This window comes from Syngnathus acus, chromosome 19 (genome assembly GCF_901709675.1).
Source record: "Syngnathus acus chromosome 19, fSynAcu1.2, whole genome shotgun sequence".
NCBI lineage: Eukaryota > Metazoa > Chordata > Actinopteri > Syngnathiformes > Syngnathidae > Syngnathus > Syngnathus acus.
The window spans coordinates 7671329-7690299 of NC_051103.1; the positions used below are offsets into that span (position 1 = coordinate 7671329).

At 41.2% G+C, this 18971-nt stretch overlaps 1 protein-coding gene across 5 annotated transcripts; it reads right to left on the reverse strand.

The window, feature by feature from the left end:
- Positions 1 to 272: 272 nt before the first annotated feature.
- Positions 273 to 18657, reverse strand: abcc3 (ATP-binding cassette, sub-family C (CFTR/MRP), member 3). 5 transcript variants are annotated; one of them, XM_037278602.1, is made up of 31 exons: positions 18540 to 18657; positions 18377 to 18466; positions 15247 to 15423; positions 14230 to 14355; positions 12905 to 13042; positions 11329 to 11454; positions 10998 to 11059; positions 10476 to 10607; positions 10041 to 10286; positions 9773 to 9950; positions 9545 to 9706; positions 9311 to 9403; positions 8945 to 9148; positions 8261 to 8407; positions 8076 to 8163; positions 7784 to 7850; positions 7579 to 7705; positions 6936 to 7112; positions 6682 to 6849; positions 6245 to 6609; positions 6007 to 6163; positions 5721 to 5928; positions 4596 to 4906; positions 2436 to 2635; positions 2228 to 2354; positions 1935 to 2036; positions 1443 to 1589; positions 1230 to 1388; positions 994 to 1160; positions 736 to 930; positions 273 to 671 (listed from the first exon to the last, which is right to left on the reverse strand). In XM_037278602.1, exons 2-31 carry the CDS (start codon positions 18410 to 18412, stop codon positions 560 to 562), a joined length of 4704 nt encoding a protein of 1567 aa, XP_037134497.1. In that variant the 5' UTR covers positions 18413 to 18466; positions 18540 to 18657; the 3' UTR covers positions 273 to 559. The 5 variants fall into 5 exon arrangements, with proteins under 5 accessions (XP_037134497.1, XP_037134500.1, XP_037134498.1 ...); XM_037278605.1 differs by lacking the exon at positions 4596 to 4906 and adding an exon at positions 3806 to 4119 and having other exon boundaries at positions 6245 to 6350; positions 6429 to 6609; positions 18377 to 18655; XM_037278603.1 differs by lacking the exon at positions 4596 to 4906 and adding an exon at positions 3806 to 4119 and having other exon boundaries at positions 6245 to 6353; positions 6429 to 6609; positions 18377 to 18654.
- Positions 18658 to 18971: the final 314 nt, after the last annotated feature.

Here is an 18971-nt window from a genome sequence, read left to right on the forward strand (position 1 = left end):
GGGCCGCATTCCTACATGTTTTCCAAGTTTCCCTGGTTAAACACACCTGATTCAATGGATCAGGCTCCTGCAGAACGTGAGGATGAACTGATCATTTGAATCGGGTGTGTTGAACCAGGGAAACTTGGAAAACATGTAGGAATGCGCCCCCCCCCGAGGACTGGACTTTGAGACCCCTAGCTTAAATAATGATACAGTACAAAAATATAAGTGGGTTTGTCACAAACGTTTTTGCAGACAGTACAGTGGCACCGTATTTTTTATTTTTTTTATCCACTGGTTAAAAAAAAAAGTAACCTAAAAATGCCTCACTTTGTTGTGAACTGGTGTTTTGTTGCAGTAGAGACAGCTCATTAGAGAAATGATACATTCACTTGGTTTCTCCCACCCTGGCTGAAGGCACTTCCGGTCAGATTCGGAGGAGCAAATAAAGCTCGTTTTTCTTCTTTAGCGCGCTATTTTCCTGACATACAGGGCACGGCCGACCCCTCAGTGCCAAATGATCAAGTGACCTGACAACAGTCTCCTCAAAAGTCTTTATCGATGAAGAGCTGCAGCTCTACGACACCAGTCCTGCATCTTTTGCCATTCCGTAGAAGATTCCACGCTGCGATATGAGATTTGAAGGCGTATCAAACTCTGCAATCTGTCCCTTGTCCAACACCAGCACTCTGCAAGGACACCAAGTATGGGAGATCATCCTGCTGAATTTTCTTGAACTCCGAGATTTCTCACCTTGTATAATCCATAATTGTGTTGAGTCTGTGTGCAATCGTAAAGACGGTGCAGTCTTCAAACTGAGTTCTGATAGTAGACTGGATAAGATCATCCGTCTCTAAGTCAACAGCAGCAGTCGCTTCATCCAGTACGAGGATCCGTGTCTTCCTCAGAAGAGCTCGAGCTAAACACACCAGCTGCCTCTGGCCCACGCTGAGAAAACACATTCAGTCATTCTAATCGAGAGCTATTGGCGAATCATGGTCAGTTCCTTACCTGAGGTTCTCTCCTCCCTCCGAGCACTCCATCTCCAGCTTTGCTGGCTGGTTGCTCACAAACTTGCGCAAATGGGAATGTTCCAGAACTTTCCACACCTCGTCATCGCTGTACTTCTCGAAAGGGTCGAGGTTCATCCTCAGTGTTCCAGAGAATAAGACTGGCTCCTGGGACAAAAATGATTCAGCCATCCATTGCGCAGTAATAAAAAAAATCCAACTGATGTTTTTGTCTACCTGTGGAATGATTGTAAGCTTGGACCTCAAGTCATGCAGGCCTATCTCGGATATTTTAATATCGTCAATGGAGATCTCGCCTTCAGCTGCTTCCAGCAAACGGAAGAGGCAGAGCGTCATTGATGACTTGCCAGCTCCTGTTCGACCTACAATACCAACCTGGAGAAAATGTCATCAGTAAAGGCGCTCTTCACCTTCTTCCCATTCCCTTACCTTCTCTCCTCCTTTCACACTCAACGTCAAGTTTTTCAGAACCAGATCCAGTCCCTCTCGGTATCGGACACTGTAGTTGTGGAAGTCCACATTCCCCTGCATGGGCCAATCAGGATTGGGTTTCTTCTCCTCGATTTCCCAGGGCGCCTTTTGCATGGGAATATAAAAAGAGCAAATGAAGAACCTGCTTTTTTTTTTGTTAAATGTCACATTTCTTCTTCTGACAAGCTTCCTGATGTCATTCCAAAACCAAAACATCCTTGTTAATGTCATTTGCCATTTCTGGATTTCATTTTGTTGTCGTTGCTGTGAGACAATGTGAGTCGGTAGGAGGACAAGAATTTAGGAATGACTTGTAAATTTCTACTTTTTAACAGCATCGTGTTAATGGAGCACAAAAGCTTTTATCGGGAAAGAAGCAAGATGCGTTTAGCATGAATAAGATCATTTTAAATTTCTTCGAAGCTTCTTAAAAAGTCCTCCATGCTGTACCTCCGTCTCGGTCTCCGAGTATTCCTTCACTCGTTCTACAGCCACAATGTTGTTCTCTAAATCAGAAGTCATTCGCACCATCCAGTTAAGAGACATGGTCACCTGCCAACACAAGAAAACACATCAATCCAACTTACTGAGAATAATGTATGCGAGCTAGTCAAGTCTTGTCCTGTGTTGTTTTAATCACTCAAGAAAATGATCCATATAGCGAAAATAATTTCATAAGAGTCAGACCAGGCACAACTGAGAAATTCAGGAAAACATTTTTGGTGTCTTAACATGTAGCGTACCTGTAAAGCATAAGACACTGAAAGCCCCACCAGGCCAGGGCTAAGATCATTCTTTCCAGTCACAGCAAATAGAGCAGCAAACAACACGATGCAGTTCCCGATGAATTCGATGCGTACGCCCAGCCACCTGCATGACATAGGATAAAAAAACATTTACTGTTGTCCTTCCACTTTTTGTAAACCGCTGGAAACAAGGCACAGTGCGTACCTATTGGACACTATACCGGGGTAGTAACTCTTTTGGTTCTCATCCACTTTCATATCACTCATGCAAACAAAAGCGGAGTGTCTGCCAAAGGCTCGGATAACGCTCGAGCCAGTGATGGTCTCGGAGAAATGGGAATAAATGGGCGAGCGGCTGACAGACTCCAGACGCTTCAGCTGCCGAGATGTGGCGACATAAAATCTCTAGAGGCAGTGAGGGGAGGAAAACAAACATGAAGTTACAAGCAATTTCTCATCACCCACTATAAAAATACATGGTACACATACATACTTCAACAATCATACACAATATTCAGACTGTGCTGACAAATCACCTGCAACGAGTGTCAGATATTACAACAAATAAAAAACGCTTGGTATGAGCCTCTGAGAGTTCAGTCAACATGTAAAGTCTCGCTAAGCTCTCTAAAGCTTAGTTAATATTTTTAGTCTGTACTGCATGTAAATATCAGGCTTGAGCTGCAGGTGGTTTGTTATTTTTTTTCCAACAATTACAAGAGGGAAGTCGCACCCTAATTGAAACGTGCTCTTCGTGTTAGTACTGTTATTATTCTTGATTAGTCAGTAGTTTGGTTATGATTGACATCCACAAAACACATATATAGGCCATGCAGGGAAAATATAACAGTCCCAAAGATGATCAAGAATGTTAGTACTAAATTAAAGGACAGCAAATAATTACAATTACCCACAGTCTTCTTCAAAATCTAGCTTGACCGAAAAAAATAGAATTCATCAAGAAGCAACGTTTTTCCCAGTAATAATATCATTCAATTGGATCCAATAGCACAGCTATCATTTAAAAGCTGCTCCAGTGGCAGGAATAATCTTTCCGAGGTACATGATTTAATGAGACTACTTTTGATGCCTGCTTGATGCAGACTTAATGACAAATAAGCTAAGACCAACTAACAGGATCAGAGAAGGAACATCCTCTTTCGAGATGTAGGTCAAAGTGTGAATTGAAAGATTCTTCTAAAAGCTTTCGTTTCATGCTGTGATATATAGAGGAGGCAGTCTGGGGCACTCCACAAATATCATTCATGGTTGACTGTGCACCGATTTACACACAGTATGAAGAAGCTCAGTGACTTATAGTCTCAGCACTTAGGTGTCAAACCCAAGGCCCGGGGGCCAGATACGGCCCACCGCATCATTTTCCGTGGCATATTGCGCATTCAAATGTCAATTCCAAAAATGTCCATTTGTTTTCTGTCACCAGAGCTTTCATATTGTGCTATCATCATAGTAACTGAAATGACTCTCGGTCTCGACTACGACACTAGCTACGGTCGACAGCACATATTGTCATCACGATCAGACATGCATGTAACAGACTTGTTGACTATTTACCTGAACCCAGCAATAGAACACTGTTAACGGGGCTATGGCTATGAGGAACATGGGGGTGAGGGCAGAGCATATGAGCAGCACATTCAGTGTGTACCAGAAAGTGCGCATCCATATGTCAATTTGATGTGGGATCTGAGAGTCTATGGCATCCATGTCTTTGCTGAAGCGGTTTAATAAGCGCCCGACCGGGTTGCTCTCAAAGAAGGCCTGAGGAGCTCGCAGAACCCCCTGGAGCAGGTTGCGGTGCATGAGCTTGGCTGCCAGTATCATACTGTAGGTCTGGGACAACAGCGAGTTAACCAACAACAGCACACCTGCGAGAAGGGGGTAAGCAGGGAAGGGGGGGGGGGGGGGGGGCAACAACTGCGTTAATGGATTGCCACTTACAAACTAAATCAGACGTGTGGCTGGAATGCACCTATTGTTTTGCAAAAAGCAAGATCATTTTGCTTTTTCTCAAATGATCAATAAAACTAATTGGGGAAAAAAAAACAAAATTATCATAACCGCATTCTTGTCATTCTGTAGTGATGCGGCTGGAAATAATACTGTCCTTACATAATCCCTCAAAGACTTTAAAAGCACAACTCCACCACTACAGGGAGCCATAGTTCTACAGATGATCTCTTTCTGTGTTTAAGAGTCTTGGAGAAGAATGTGGGCGTGACAGGAAAGCAGAATGCTGAAAAGTAGCAATGGTCAGCATGGGTAGGAGAAAAAAGTTGCAAACACTAGAGTGTTACGACAACTGCAAACGTGCACAAACGGCATGCGTTGCTTTCCGGAATACCTGGACAAAGATGTATACGAAAGCCAGGGGTGCTATGACAACGGCAAATATAGGCGTGCTGGAAATGATAACAATCATGGTGGAGAGAGAAACAAAAAAAGTGAACAGGAACATGAGCACAGTGGAAGGCAGGCTCTCATCTATAACGAAGATGTCTTTGGAGAAACGGTTGAGGATGCGTCCTATGGGAGTGGTGTCATAAAAAGACTGCACTGTGTGAAGTTTGTTGGCCAGCAGGTTATGGTGCAGCTTCCTCGCTGCCCCAATATTTCCCATGGCTAATGTAAAGGAAGAGATCATGACCAGGACACCTGAGATTGATTTCAGAAAAAAAAAAAAAAAAAAGGGGGGTTGTTGTCAATTGGAAAATCGCATGCCTGTAGTGCAAGGTTGGAAAGGTCAAGATTTAGACGAGGGCCCGACCGATACGGATTTTTGGAGGCTGAGTTTTAGTCAAAATAAAAAATTATATGCAGAATTTCTTTGTCATGTCTATTTCTGTTACCAATCGTTGAATGTGTGTCGTAATGAACACATTCTTGTGATATTTACTTATTCATTTGAAAACTTGCAATACTCACCAATGACTTCAACACATTTTATTATCTACTATATTGAAGGACACATTGTATCGATTTATGTGCAATAAATACTGATTTGCTGGTGTCCAATTGTAAATTGGTTCAAATGCATGAATGTAAAAATCCTATTCATCAGTCGGGCCCTACATTAGACAAATGTATGCATAACATTCACAGCCTTAATGCTCTCTACACACAAATGCATCAAACCAATCATAAAGGCAAATGAATAAGATTGAACATGCATTTTCTCCACTAGTTTGTGATGGCACCACAGAAAAGGAGACCAGAAAAAAATGTGTTGATGTTGCTTCAAACAGTGGTTTTCAAACTGGGGTCGGTGGACCCACTGTGGTCCACCAACCGTAGTTTGAGGGTCAAGACGGGAAAAGAATTTGCATAAATCAGTGTCATGTCATTTTTCAAATTGCATCCCTAGTATATTTAAAGATCCGCGTGCCAATCAAACAAACACATTCCACCTCCTCCTTTTTGTAATTCATGTAAAATAAATGTCAACCACATACACAGTCAAGTTTCTTACCTTGTGTGATGCCTAGCGCTGCATACACACCCACCCTCATATTCACATTGTCCTCAGTGTGATTTTTCAAGGCATCATTGGTCCACTCACTGAGCCAAATATTTGCTCCGATTGCAGCTGCACTCTGGCAGCCATACAAAATGCAGATCAGCACAGATAGCAGCAGTCCCACTGCCTTAGCGTATTCCAGGTAGACCTTTAGTTTCACCTGAACAATGCAAGTGACGATGGGATGACTGATTTTGTTACAGAAATTGCTGTGTGTCAAATGTTTCGGCTAACTAACCCTGCCTGTTTCTGTAGTCTCTGCCTGGATGAGTTTCTCCATTTCTTGTGGCTGCTTCTTTTCTTGTGGCTCTGGGTGCTTCCTCTGACTGCAGCCATGTCTCCTCACTGAGCGAGATCTCGGGGTCTCACCATCTGCTGAGATGATGCTGATTTGCCTTCAGTGAAAAGAAACGATGACAGTCGTAGACAGAAGGGTGCACAAGACTAAACTTCCTTGTCAAATGGTTAGGTCATACCTTATGAATTTTCTTTTTGCTTCATTGATTCCTGGTTCAGTATCCACCATGTCTATGTGGTTGCTAAGGGTATCTTCAGGGAATAAATCCTCATCATTGATCATTTCTTCTGCAAAAACATGACACATGATCATTGCAAGCAATATCAGCTGATGGTTTGCCAATTTGATATCTTCAATTCTACCTGGGGCCTCATCCTCTATTATGTCCTCCAGAGCGTAGTTCCTGAGAAACTCAGCAAATGCTCCATTCTGCTTGAGCAGCTCCTGATATGAGCCCATCTCAGACACTCTTCCGTCCACCATCACCATTATATTGTCCACCTGGGGCAGGTAACTAATGCCATGTGTCACCAAAATACGCGTCTGGGGTCAAATAACAAGGAAAAGAATCAGCGCAAATCGGGACCTTCCATACCACTTCTGGGAATAACAAACCTTGCCCTTGAGTGCTCCTTCTGGACCTATGAGGTTGTCAAATATATGTTTGGACACATGGGCGTCCACAGCAGACAGCGGGTCATCCAGCAGGTAGACATCTGCATCACTATAAAGAGCTCGGGCAAGGCCGACTCTCTGTCTCTGGCCTCCCGAGAGGTTAATGCCCTGCGATATCAACGGGTAACATTTATTTTGATCCCCTTGGCCATAAAGCTACAAAACGTTTCTCAGTTAAGCCCAAAAGGAAATACCTTTTCGCCTATTTCCGTCATGTCTCCTCCAGGCAAAACTTCCAGGTCAGGGGTTAAAGCGCAGGCCTCCAGAACGCAGCCGTACTTCTGTTCATTGTACGCATTCCCAAACAGGATGTTATCACGCAGCGTGGCGTTTTGGATCCAGGCCTGCTGAGGAACGTATGCCACTGATCCCTGACAGACACACACACATTAGTATGTTGCAAAAATGGCTCATGCACAGGTGTCAAAGTCAAGGCCCGGGGGCCAGATACGGCCCGCTACATCATTTCAGCTGGCCAGCGAAGACAAATTTATGCCAATTCCAAAATTTCAATCTGGTTTGACTTTTAAAAATAGAGATATTGTGAGCGAGATTTTTATTACCATTCATTTTTATTTTTGAATATTTGATTTCAAGATTTGATTTTTAAAGATTTGATTTCAATATTTCCTTTTTAGATATTTGAACCGTTTTTATTAGTCTTTGTTTTCAAAACTAGTTATTCATCCGTTTGCTGTGTAGCCCATACTATATATACAATATGAGACGTTGGGTTGACAATTTGAATGGCAAACTATGTCCGTGTCAAAAATAAGTTTGACACCCCCGCTAGCATTAATGGTGGTGGCAAAACAAGATGAAGTGATAAAGGCATACCCGAATAGAAACATCTCCTTCAAGTTTCTCCATTTCACCCAGCAGGGCAGAAATGAGCGAGGACTTCCCACAGCCGACATGGCCCACCACTGCCAGCAGGGAGCCTTGGGGCACCAACACGTTAATGCTAAAAGAACACCGTCAATAAGTCACACCGCTAACTCTGGAAGCATGAAAAGAAAATCAAACGCTCGATGTGACATACTCGCGGAGAACCGGAGAATCTTCTTTAGCCCAGGTGAATTTTCCATTGACGACACTGACTGAAAAATCTGTTAAGCAAAAAAAAGAAATGTATTGACCAATTTTGAGCGGTGACGAAGACATGAATAATCACTGGGTGAAAGTTGTAAACGGGAAATAGTGACTCTACACAAAGGCAGGGGAAATTGCCATCTTACGCAATCAATTGCTGAACAACAATGACCATGCATTCTTAGGCACGAGTCATCTTTTTAGCTCAAGTCTTTTCACACATAGACACTTTTTGCTCTTGCCTGATGCTGTGTTCTTTCTGTCCACTGAATTTGGATCCAGCTCATCGTGACTCAAGAAATTCTGGATTCGCTTCAGTGACACGCTTGTCTGGAATGCAGAATAAACACAAGTGTAAACTGAAAGCCACCATTTTGTTGTTGGAATAAGCAGAATGATGCAAAAGTGCCTCTGTCCTAACGCCCACCTGTACAAGGCTGCTTATGACTTGGGGAAGCATGTTGAGAGGGAAACGCAGAATATTAAAGAGAGCGAGTGACACAAAGGCCTTCTCCGCATCCAGGATGTTGTTCTTATCCACCGTCACATACACGGCAAATGTTGTCAGTGCAACCTGAGGACACATCAACAAATCTGAAATAACACTTTGCTGTCGACATAAACCAATACACAGCTGGTGATTTGATCATTTAAACGGGATACACAAGCAATCCGAACCATTTTAGCACCATTTTCTATATTGCTTGGCTTCAATGTTTTTTTATTTTTGCATATTTTGCATATTTCTAGAACGTGAAAGGACAGATTTGAATTTGGCACGGCACGATTTGCTTACTACATCTCTCCTGAGCGGCACTGTGTAAATATTAACTTATTCAAAACATAATTCGGCTGATATCACTATTTGTTGATACAAATGAACACACGAGATCTGTTTTGATGTCCCTTTGTCAGAAAGGTCATTTCAAACAGATGTTACCTGGTTGAAGAAAACAAAATACAAGCCTGACCAGTATTTATTTTTTTTTATACTTCAGGCTTTTACTTAGTTAATGGTTACGTCAGAGAGGCTGCGAATGAGCGACTAACCAACAGACCGTAACTGTGATTATTATCTAGGGTTAGATGAAATACGAAAACCAAGGCATACCAAAAATGGTGCACTGGTCCAAGCCATGGTGGACAATGCTCCCAAGTAGGCCGCCTTCTTCAGCACATTGAGCTCTTTTTGCCGGATGGCCAGCACCTTTTCCTTGAAAGAATTCTCCCAGGCGTACAGCTTTAGTACTTTGATGCCATTAAGGATCTCATTCATGAGTTTAATACGACTATCTTTATGCTGCATTTGCTCCACCTGAATGAATGCAAAAGAAATACCATCACAAAATGACTACAGTGGCTATTCATTGATGTACAGATGGTTATCATGAACAAAATATGAAGTCAGTTTGTGCTAAGAAAACGACAAGGGCAGAATTACATGACGAAATGTTTTTTAAGAAGTGCCCGTCAATACCTGGTAGGCACGGCTCTTCATAGCTATGACAGCATTAAATGGGATTAGCAGGATCATAACAGCAACTCCAGCCAGAACAGAGGGGCCCAGATTCTGCAAGCAAAAATAAGAATCATCAAAAAAAGGGGGTTGCTAGGCGTAAGCATTGATGTGGAAAAAAACAACTTATATTCAAAGGAACATTTTGCTTTGGCAAAAATAAATAGGATATAAAAACAAACTGGACAAACCAACCTGCCAGAGGAAATATAGTGCCAGCATTATTTGAAGAGGAGCAGACCACAGCATGTTGAGGAAAGTGGTGAGGTCCACGAACCTCTGAGCATCCACAGACATCAGGTTAACCACCTCTCCCACCGTAGATGAGCGTTTGGCGGCGTTAGTTATGACCAACGACTGCACACAAACAACCGCAAATCAACACAATGCTACAAAATGACAGCAAAGAAGGAAGAGATATACCTTTCTGTAGATAGCGCCAATGAGCGCTGTGCGGACATGCATGCCGGTGATGAAGCAATATTGAAAGTGCTGGTGCAGGATGAGAGTTTGCAAAAAAGCTGTGAAGAACATGAGGAAGGCCAGCGAGTAGCCCCACCAGTCAGGGACACCTTTTTGCTTTATGAAGGAGATCAACATTCTGGAACAAAGAAATCCAATTTAGCTGGAAAGTCAAATGTGTGAGGGTTTACTGCAGTACAACTACAAACAGTCGTTATTTTTCCTTCACCTGAGGAGCTGGGGGTTCACAAACGTAATGACATCCTGCAGGAGCTTGTAAGCTGAACCAATTAGGAAGTAGGGTCCAAAAGCTCTGACGAGCGAACGTAAAAACGATGGCCGACGGGGTACAGATTTCGGATTGGATAGCAGGACTTCAACTTCTTCTGGGCTAGTTCCATTTTCGCCTCCTATGTGGTTGTTGGCGGATGGTGGCGGCTTGGAGTAGACAACGTCATTGGATAGATTCTGTTTACTGGAAAGACATTTCAGAAATGGTAAAAATGAAAATGAATCCAAGTGATTTAAATGACAATTCCAGAGTCACGTTTTAGAATGGTATGCTGCATTTACAGTACCGGCGACCCAAGTAATCTCATTTAAGGCCATGGTATAGAGGTGTCACAATTAATCGGATAACATATTTGGTGAATAAGGAAAGTACCTCTTGCTTTTGGCTTGCTCCTTTTCCCATTCTTTGAGGAGTTTTGGCACCATTGCCTTTGAGCTGTCACGCTGGTTCAGAGACCAGAGGTCCTTGGCCTCAAGAGGCATTTTGAATCCTTTCACGGCCAGACTGAGAAAAGCAAAGCAATATCTAACTACAAAATATTTCTCGAGCAAGTTCACCGTTGCAATTTTTCTTCCATTGGAAAAGGCATTACAATGCACCCCTTGGGTTTACTTGGCCTAATGCTTAATTGTATTTCCTGGAACTTACTAATCACCATTTCTGTACTCCAGGCTCCGATTTCATTGGAAATTGGATTAATATAATGTCCAATATGAAAGGGAGACTGACTTACAGAAAACAACAAAGAAGCTGGTGTGCTGGAACAAGTCAGATCCCAACTAAATCAAATAAATATGGTCTATAAATGTCCTGTGCCTTTTTTTGTATTATGCAAATAAAATCCCAGCTAGCGACATGAATGCAGGTATGTTGCATTAAGAAATAGCAACCAACCTTGTGAACCACCAAAATGTTATGGTTGATAGAAACCCAGCTGTGGACTCAGGGCAGACATTCTGGGCAGAACAAAAAAACAAAAATAACAAGAGTGGAAGAAGTACGAGCATTATATTTGATATTTTGAATTCAAGTCTAGGTTCTGGCATGGCCACTCATTGAGTTGTCCTCAAGTTACTCCTATGCTATCTTGGCCGTGTGATGATCGATCAGTAGCAATCAATGTCTGAGTGAGACTTTTCCAGGCTGTGAGCATTTCATTCAGGAACTTGAATGTATTATTCAAGCATGCTGTAACATGCAGAGCATAGGTGACGTGATGACTCACGGGGTCTGTGACAACATTGGAAAAGAGCGGTGGTTTCTCATTGAAGCAGCACAGGATCAGCTCCAAGACCACCAAGCCAAAATAGAAGTAGAAAGTGGTGAAGCGTAACGTGTCGGTGACTTCAACCTGAGATTTGCGTAGAAGACACAAGCACACGTAAGAATGACTCGGATGCCTTTGTGAGATGGGCCCTCAACAGAGGTCACTTTTTGAACAATGCTTCATTAAGACCCAGTCATGACTCCAAATATTTGAACGACACAAATGATCTCAGGTACTCTTAATCCAAAGGCTGTGACTAAAACAATCAATGGCGTGATGAACTTGATCATTAACATTCTTCTCAGAACAAGCAACAGACCAGAACATGAATCACCCACATTTCGGAAGCAAGCACGATTTGTCATGTAAGCTTTGTCAAAAATTAACTTGAAACCTTGCATTCATTGATTCGTAGCTTCTTTGACGAAATATTACAGGTTATTCATACCTTGACTTGATATAATGATTACCATATTTTCCGGACTATAAATCGCACCAGCTATAAAATGCATAATATAGAAGGAAAAGAATTTACTGGAAAATATGGTAAATTGATTTTTTTTCCTCCCATATATTCATAAGATGTTTGCAAATGTCATTTATTTTGATCAAACAATCAATCTGCTTTTATGACGGACAACATGAATCAGAAAACATAATCAGATCATTTGGACAATTTTAAGGCAAAAAATGGCTTCAACCGATTATCAAAATAGCCATCAATTAATTTGATGACTGATTAATCTGGACATCTAATAAGGAACAAAGATGCTTTGTAGTAGTTTTGATATATTTAGAGAATATTAAATCACACTCATATGAACATATATGGTCAAATTCGAGTCTTGTATTAAACCCATTGTCATGTTGTCGTACTACGCCTTATGTAAGAATGTTAAATGTTCCTGTTTTAAGATTGAGTACACACTTGTATATGCAAGGGATTATTTGCAGTAAATTGCAGCTCTGGGAACTCTAGAAACAACAAGCCTAGTATTCCCTCTCTGCTTAGCTGTGGCCTGGGTTGACCCGTGTAAAACATCCACTAAGCCCCAAGACAAGGCAGAGAAAAGGTTTTTGTTGTGATATTGTCGAAATCCAGGAAATTTACCGGGTCCAATTCAACCCCATAACACTTTTTTTTTTTAAGGGCACTAAAAATAGAGCTTTTAAATATCATTTATTATTATTATCATTGTGATTATTATTCCTTTTTTTATTGTATTATCTTGGGATAAATGACTGGATGAGCTTATTTAACATGTATGTGTGTCAGTAAATAATAATTGACAAAGGTTTCTTTGACCAAGGAAGACATGCATTAAAAACATGTATTAAGGGGTACATTGAATAGAAATAAAAAATGGTGCGATCTGATACCATCAGGACGTGGCCAAATTTAGAATCAACCTACTCAACAGCATGTTTGTATTTTGTACGTATGTTGATGTTTTCCGTTTGAATGTTGCACGAATGTTCCTGTGGGAATTTTGACATTCGTTTTCTTCTCTTGAGGTGAAAGGCCTATTCTCACCTGGCTGGACGCCAGTAGGATCTTGGAGCGGAAAGGCACAATGGCACACAGCACAGACAGGAACCAGAAGATGAAGAGGATCCCTGAGGACTGAACCCCACGTAACCTCTCAAACTGGATCAAAAATGTGGCCAGCAGCTGAAACCAGAAGAATATCAAGCAAGATGGGGGAGGGAGGGAGGGAGAGACAGACACTGACTGAGATTAGCTGAGACAACATTTGAGGGCATGTGAGGTAAGCCACCGTCTGACTGCTCCCGTCCACTTACACGCTGGCTGCGTTAGATGAGCTACTCAGATTCTTTTGCTTTTTTTTTACGACCTACGATTACAGCCAAGTTCATCCAGGGTAAAGCGCCTGATCTGACTGTGATTAACACCATACCTTAAAAACATTTCTTAGAGAAAAATAATACACAAATAGTGGGGTTGAAGAATCTCACCTATCCAGGTCATGTTTTTTCATGGAAGGGTTAGCTAAGGGCATGAGACTGACTTGGCAGGACTCCATTCAAAATGATTTCTTTGACAGGAGGGAGGGCACTTAGGAAATAACAGCAATCTTGCAAGTACAACACTTGTATAGAAGAAGGAAGATTGAGGTCGTAAGACTGAAAGCTTTCTCTCCAAAATGAGACATATTCGAGACAAATACAATTCATAGTTGATTGGAATAAAGTTCCAGCAAGAACGTATGTATGAGTCATTTGCTTGTTAAGAGTATATTGTTGGTGTCAGGCAAAAACCTTGTTCCTTTTCAAAAACGTTCAAGCATGAACACACGTTGCATCCAATGAGAGACTAAGCCGTTTGTAACAATAATAATTTGTAAAAATAACACCCACACGTTTATTTTGGGCAATATTAATAAAGTAGCATTTTAGCTCAAAAAGGAAAAATGACATTTGCTTTTTTTTTTTTTTTTTAAAAGGCAAATATAATTGTGACTGATGAGTTGGCCCAACGCCAGTGATATCAACTAATCCTCAGATGTACTGATGGAGCATATTTGCAAACTGAGTGACATTCGTTAGTTTTGTGTCAGGTCGTTAACTTAAAGCAACATGCTTTATAAATATTGTCATTTTCACCCTCAGTGACTTTCCTCATCGCGCCTCATCTGATATTTGTTCTTCCTTGAATCCTCATCTGTCTTTATTTGTTACAGAATGCGTTTTTGTAGTTTGATTTGATGCCATGGCAACTGAGTCTGCATTGCAGTGGTTCTTTACAAATGTGGCTTAAGAGAAAAAGAGTTACAAAAGGTGCACTTGATATTTCAACCAAGTATTGTACGTGTTTTAAATGAGATGGTGTTGTCTTACCATGGTCATGCCCAGCACGAGCGGAGTGATAAAGAAAATGGGCGGCTGACTCATTCCCTGCTGCGTTTCATGAAATGTGTAGAAGAGATCTGTCCAGCAAACAACCCATAACAGCAAGCCAAACACCTGAGAGGGCAACAAAAATCAACAAATGTGGTAGGGACACTCCAAATGTTCTTTTTCTTGTTGTTTTTGAACAGTTTTCTAAACCCTTTTTTTTTCTCTAAGCCCCTGGTGTCAAACCCAAGGCCTGGGGGCCAGACACGGCCCGCCACATCATTTGGCCCTTATTGCATTGGAAAATGTCTTGCACACCTTGTTGCGCTGCTGGTGGTTGGACTAACAAGCAGAAGTTGAATCTGTTACTAGGAGAACATTGTTTTTAATGGGCATACCCAGGGGGTTTGAGCCTCTAAGGATTCCACTTTCAACCCAGGAATGAGAGGAACACACATGAATTCACCCACCTGGATATTGTACATGTGCTGCCACAATACTTTTATTGTTTAAATGTGCGTGGGAGACTTTAGTATTTGTCAACCTTTAAAATGATTAGAATTGCCGGGATTTTATGAACAGTGTTTGGCAGTAAACTGTCGCGTGGTGAGGAAGATGTTTTGCTCATTACATTGGAAATATTGAAGCAGATCGTTTCAGTATTTGCAGTGGCTGTTTGAAGTTCACATGAGGAAGGATTGCAGTTTTATAAGCGCGAACAACGTGAAACTTGTTTACATGAACTGGCATTCCCACAAAGTGTGCATCATTGGGCATAGGAATAAGGTGATATTTTTTTGCTGCTGCATTTATTCTATCAATAGGCTGCAGTGAAGCACAAGAGCAGTGTTTGAATTATCGTTGATAGTATTCCGGGTAGAAAGATTGTTATTGGCTGCGTGGGGAACATGAAGCGAGATCATGTTCCCACAAATGGGTCCACAGATGGCTTCATCTTATTTTCAATCAGGGCCAATTGTCCGCTAGAATTTCCTAACACAGCTGTTGTTGGTGACTCACCGTTTTGAATCGGTTCATGATGGACATCATGATGTAGCCTTTGTTGTTCTTCTTTAGGTAGAAAATGTAGATAGGTGAGACTGCCCATAGGTAAATGCATGGGACCCATGACAGGACGCTCAGCTGGAAACACACAGGGAGGTCGGGCTGATCTGTGTGGAGCGTCTGATTGGCTACCTGCAGAAATAGGCAACAAAAAAAGAATACACAAGATCAAGACCAGAGGTAGTATTTTTTCTGCTAAACTTTTTTTTTTTTCTTCAAACCCCCCAAATTCTTCATTCATTGCTGATAAACATTCTTTATCGGTTCCTTTATATTAAACATATTGGGTGAAAGCCATATTTTCAACAATAACAAAGGGAGGCAAAAACCAGAGGTGAAGGAAAACTCAACATGAATCCTAGAGAGATGCGTGCTGGTTATCACGGTTCCCTACAAACACACACACGGCCGGGCCGGGCCTGGCCGGGCCCACCCACAGATAGAACTAAGATAAACACAGCTGGCAGCCTCCATTCACTTTCCGTATATCAACACTCCCATCGACTGAGGCAGGCATGCATGTATGGGCTGATAGGTAATCAATCCAGCTAGTGAGTCTGGAGTTTTTCATCTCATCTTTTTTCCCAGACAATACAACACAAAGAAAAAAAATGACAACATACACCCAAAAGGTATAGAAAGTCAAGTTTAAGCTTTTTAACATGTCGTTTTTTATATGTATGCCCAAAAGGTATAGAAACTGAAGTTAGAAAAGATTTTTAACATGTCTTTTTTTTTCTTTCTTTTTTTACATTGTCCAAAACAAACAAATAATCAATCAAGGACTTAAACAAAAGCAAGCACATTATTTCTTCACATTTCTTCTATTTATTGTATTGAAACTTTAATGTCATATGTAAATAAAAATCATAAATATAAACAATAACAAATGAATGAATGAATGAATGAATGAATGAATGAATGAATGAATGAATGAATGAATATCAGGTTATTAAATGTTGTCCCACTTTGAAACAACCTATGTTAACTGTTTATTCTAAGTTCAGTGCATTATTTGTAATGTGCTAAAATCTAGCAAATCTTTCAATTTCAGGATGTTCAAATGGATAAGGAGTGTTTTAGTTGGTTGTCTTGTTTTGCTTTGCATGGGTAAGCAGAATTTAGTTGATTTATCCTCAACTTAGGTCATGGGCGTGCTGCAAGCTTTCCCAGCAGTCTTTTATCAACAACAAATCATGTTAATCCCAACAAATACTTCCAGAAATATCCAATTTATTCTCCAAATGCATCATTCAGTTAAACAAGCAATGAAGAATTTAATCATAGATTTGTTCACTGCAACTTGACAACAAATATTGAAACAGACTCCCCATCTGTTGCCTGTTACGCTAAAAAGTTGTTAAGCAAATGCAGGGAGTGAAATGCAAACACCTGTAAAAAATGTACGAGAACAGGAAGTGCTTGCTGGACATTTTCTCTTACGCTACAACATGGAACTTTCAACGGTCTAAATTATGGCCAATATAAAAACACGCCAAATGTTTGTTTACTTGGTAGTTGTAAAAAAAGTAGATCTAAAAATCGTAGAACTTTATGGCTTTTTACAGTCAAACTCTTATGGCTTCCATGAATCCACTTTAGGAATCTCCCAGATCAGCCTGCCAACGTTTTACTGATAGTGCTGTGCAAATAATATCGTTTAAATTTTTTTTATTTTTAACAGAAGGAATATTCAGGTTACATTGAAAAACAAAGAGTCTGGGGAAAAAAGGCTAAAAAAAAAAAAGTTACAAGAAAGTCAGCAACTGTGGGACAACACTTGAATATATTTTTTTTTTTTAGACTTGAATGCCCGCCATGGTTTTGCTACCGAGACATTGCTAATTTAAAAGCATTTGTAAAATTCATTTTCCGGAAAAAGAAATTCTTGCAATGTATTTTGGTAAGCTTATGTTTTCAAATGTCTATAGTTCATTTTTATAAATGCTTTTAAATGTTGTATTTCTAATGATATGAATCCCATTGAGTTACCTTCTGTATGTAAAACTGCTTCGTCATGCTTTAGCAGTATGACACTTCACAAAGCTTAAACAACACGTATTTGATGGGAAACCTCCTGACAAAAAGTCTATTCTCGCTTCTTCATTTAGCTTCTTCCCTTTCCGTTTCAATTCTGTAATTGAAAAGTATGCAAGAAGAAAACAGCATATTCAGCTGTATTATGACAAATACCCATCGGGAGTTGAAGTAGGGCGGCTGACTACAACACCTTCCGCAAACACCACAAACAAATACCGATAAGAATACTTGAATCACTTCCAAAAAAGAACATTACAGGAAAAGCAGAAACGAACCCCGCACCTCGGAACTGTAAAGGGACATGTCTGAGGTCAACAGAGCTCCACCAAACATGACATCTAGTATTCATGCTCAAGGTTGATCTTTGTGTCATCAGACCCGAGATTTTTTTCTCTCTCTCGTGATAGGGGTCATTGGTGGTTTGGGGCGAGCTCCGGCAGGCTGCCATGTGCATTTTTCAAAGGAATACCTCCATGTGGATCGAGATGGCTCCGATTAAATAGCTCACTAAGACCTTCCAAAGTATCTGTACCCTTACCCAAGCCCCTCAAACACAGCACCCCAGAGGATGCACATTTCAGCACTTTTTGCCCCATGAGTGACAGTGCTGATCTCATTTTCAAACACCTATGTGGAGTTTGCATGTTCTTCCCGTGGCTGCATTCCAAAAACATGCACGGTAGGCTGATAGAGCACTCCAAATTGCCCCGAGGTGTGTTCGTAATAAATACAGCATAACAAATGAATAATAGACAACATCTGTCATTGATAGCAAAGCATCAATGAGTTGAGAGGATTAAAGCATAGTAGGCTGCATTTATAGTGCAAAACCACATTATGTAATTCACTCTGACAGCAGCGAAGCTTATCGCGATCGAGTAGTAAAGTTAGCTCTGTTCCTTCCTGACCTGAATGGCTGCCAGCAACACATAAGTCATACAGCATGGAGAAGGAATGCAAGACTAAAAAATGCACACCAAGTTGCAGCCGAACTCCTCATTCCTGTGTGTGGACGGACATGCGAGCAGCCATGCAGAAAACTTACCCAAAAGGGAAGCTCGGGTCCGCACAGCCGCTCCATCTCCGTCCGTCCGTCCGTCTCACCGGTAATAGTCTTTTCCCGTCCTCTTCGTGACTAGGCAGCAGCAAGCAGCTTTTTATTTTATTTTTTTTGACCTCTCAAGGACGCTGCTTTAATAGTCTCATGCCCGACAAATAGACAGACAGGTATGGCATACGGAGGTGCCTCGGCCGACAAGCGCCAGTAAACAAGGCGCTCCTTCCTTCCGCTCTGCCTACAGGCAAAGAACACAAGCAAGCAGAGCGTAGGGGGGGAAGAGAAAAAAAAAAAGAAAAAATTCTCATTTCAGATGTCAGAAAAGGGCGTGAACTTCTTTTGGTCATGCCCCGCTTGGGCTCCCCTCCTCTTTTGTTTCTGTACAAACAGCAACGTCGCGCACTCAGTGGCACGCAAGCATTCTCGCACACAAATGAAATGCAACATTTCAAAAAATTGTGCTTTTCAGAAACTATCCTACTTTCTCCTACAATCTCATACTGCATTAGAATAGAATAGATCTTTATTGTCATTGTCACACATGTACAATGTACATTCGAATTTCTCATAGAATAAAAACCGT

Coding starts and splice junctions, on each gene's coding strand:
- abcc3 (XM_037278602.1), bottom strand. CDS start 18,412: ATGGAGCGGCTGTGCGGACCCGAGCTTCCCTTTTGG. Junction 9,707..9,772: donor TTGGCGCTATCTACAGAAAG/GTATATCTCTTC, acceptor GTTTGTGTGCAG/TCGTTGGTCATAACTAACGC. Junction 931..993: donor GAGGGAGGAGAGAACCTCAG/GTAAGGAACTGA, acceptor GTGTTTTCTCAG/CGTGGGCCAGAGGCAGCTGG.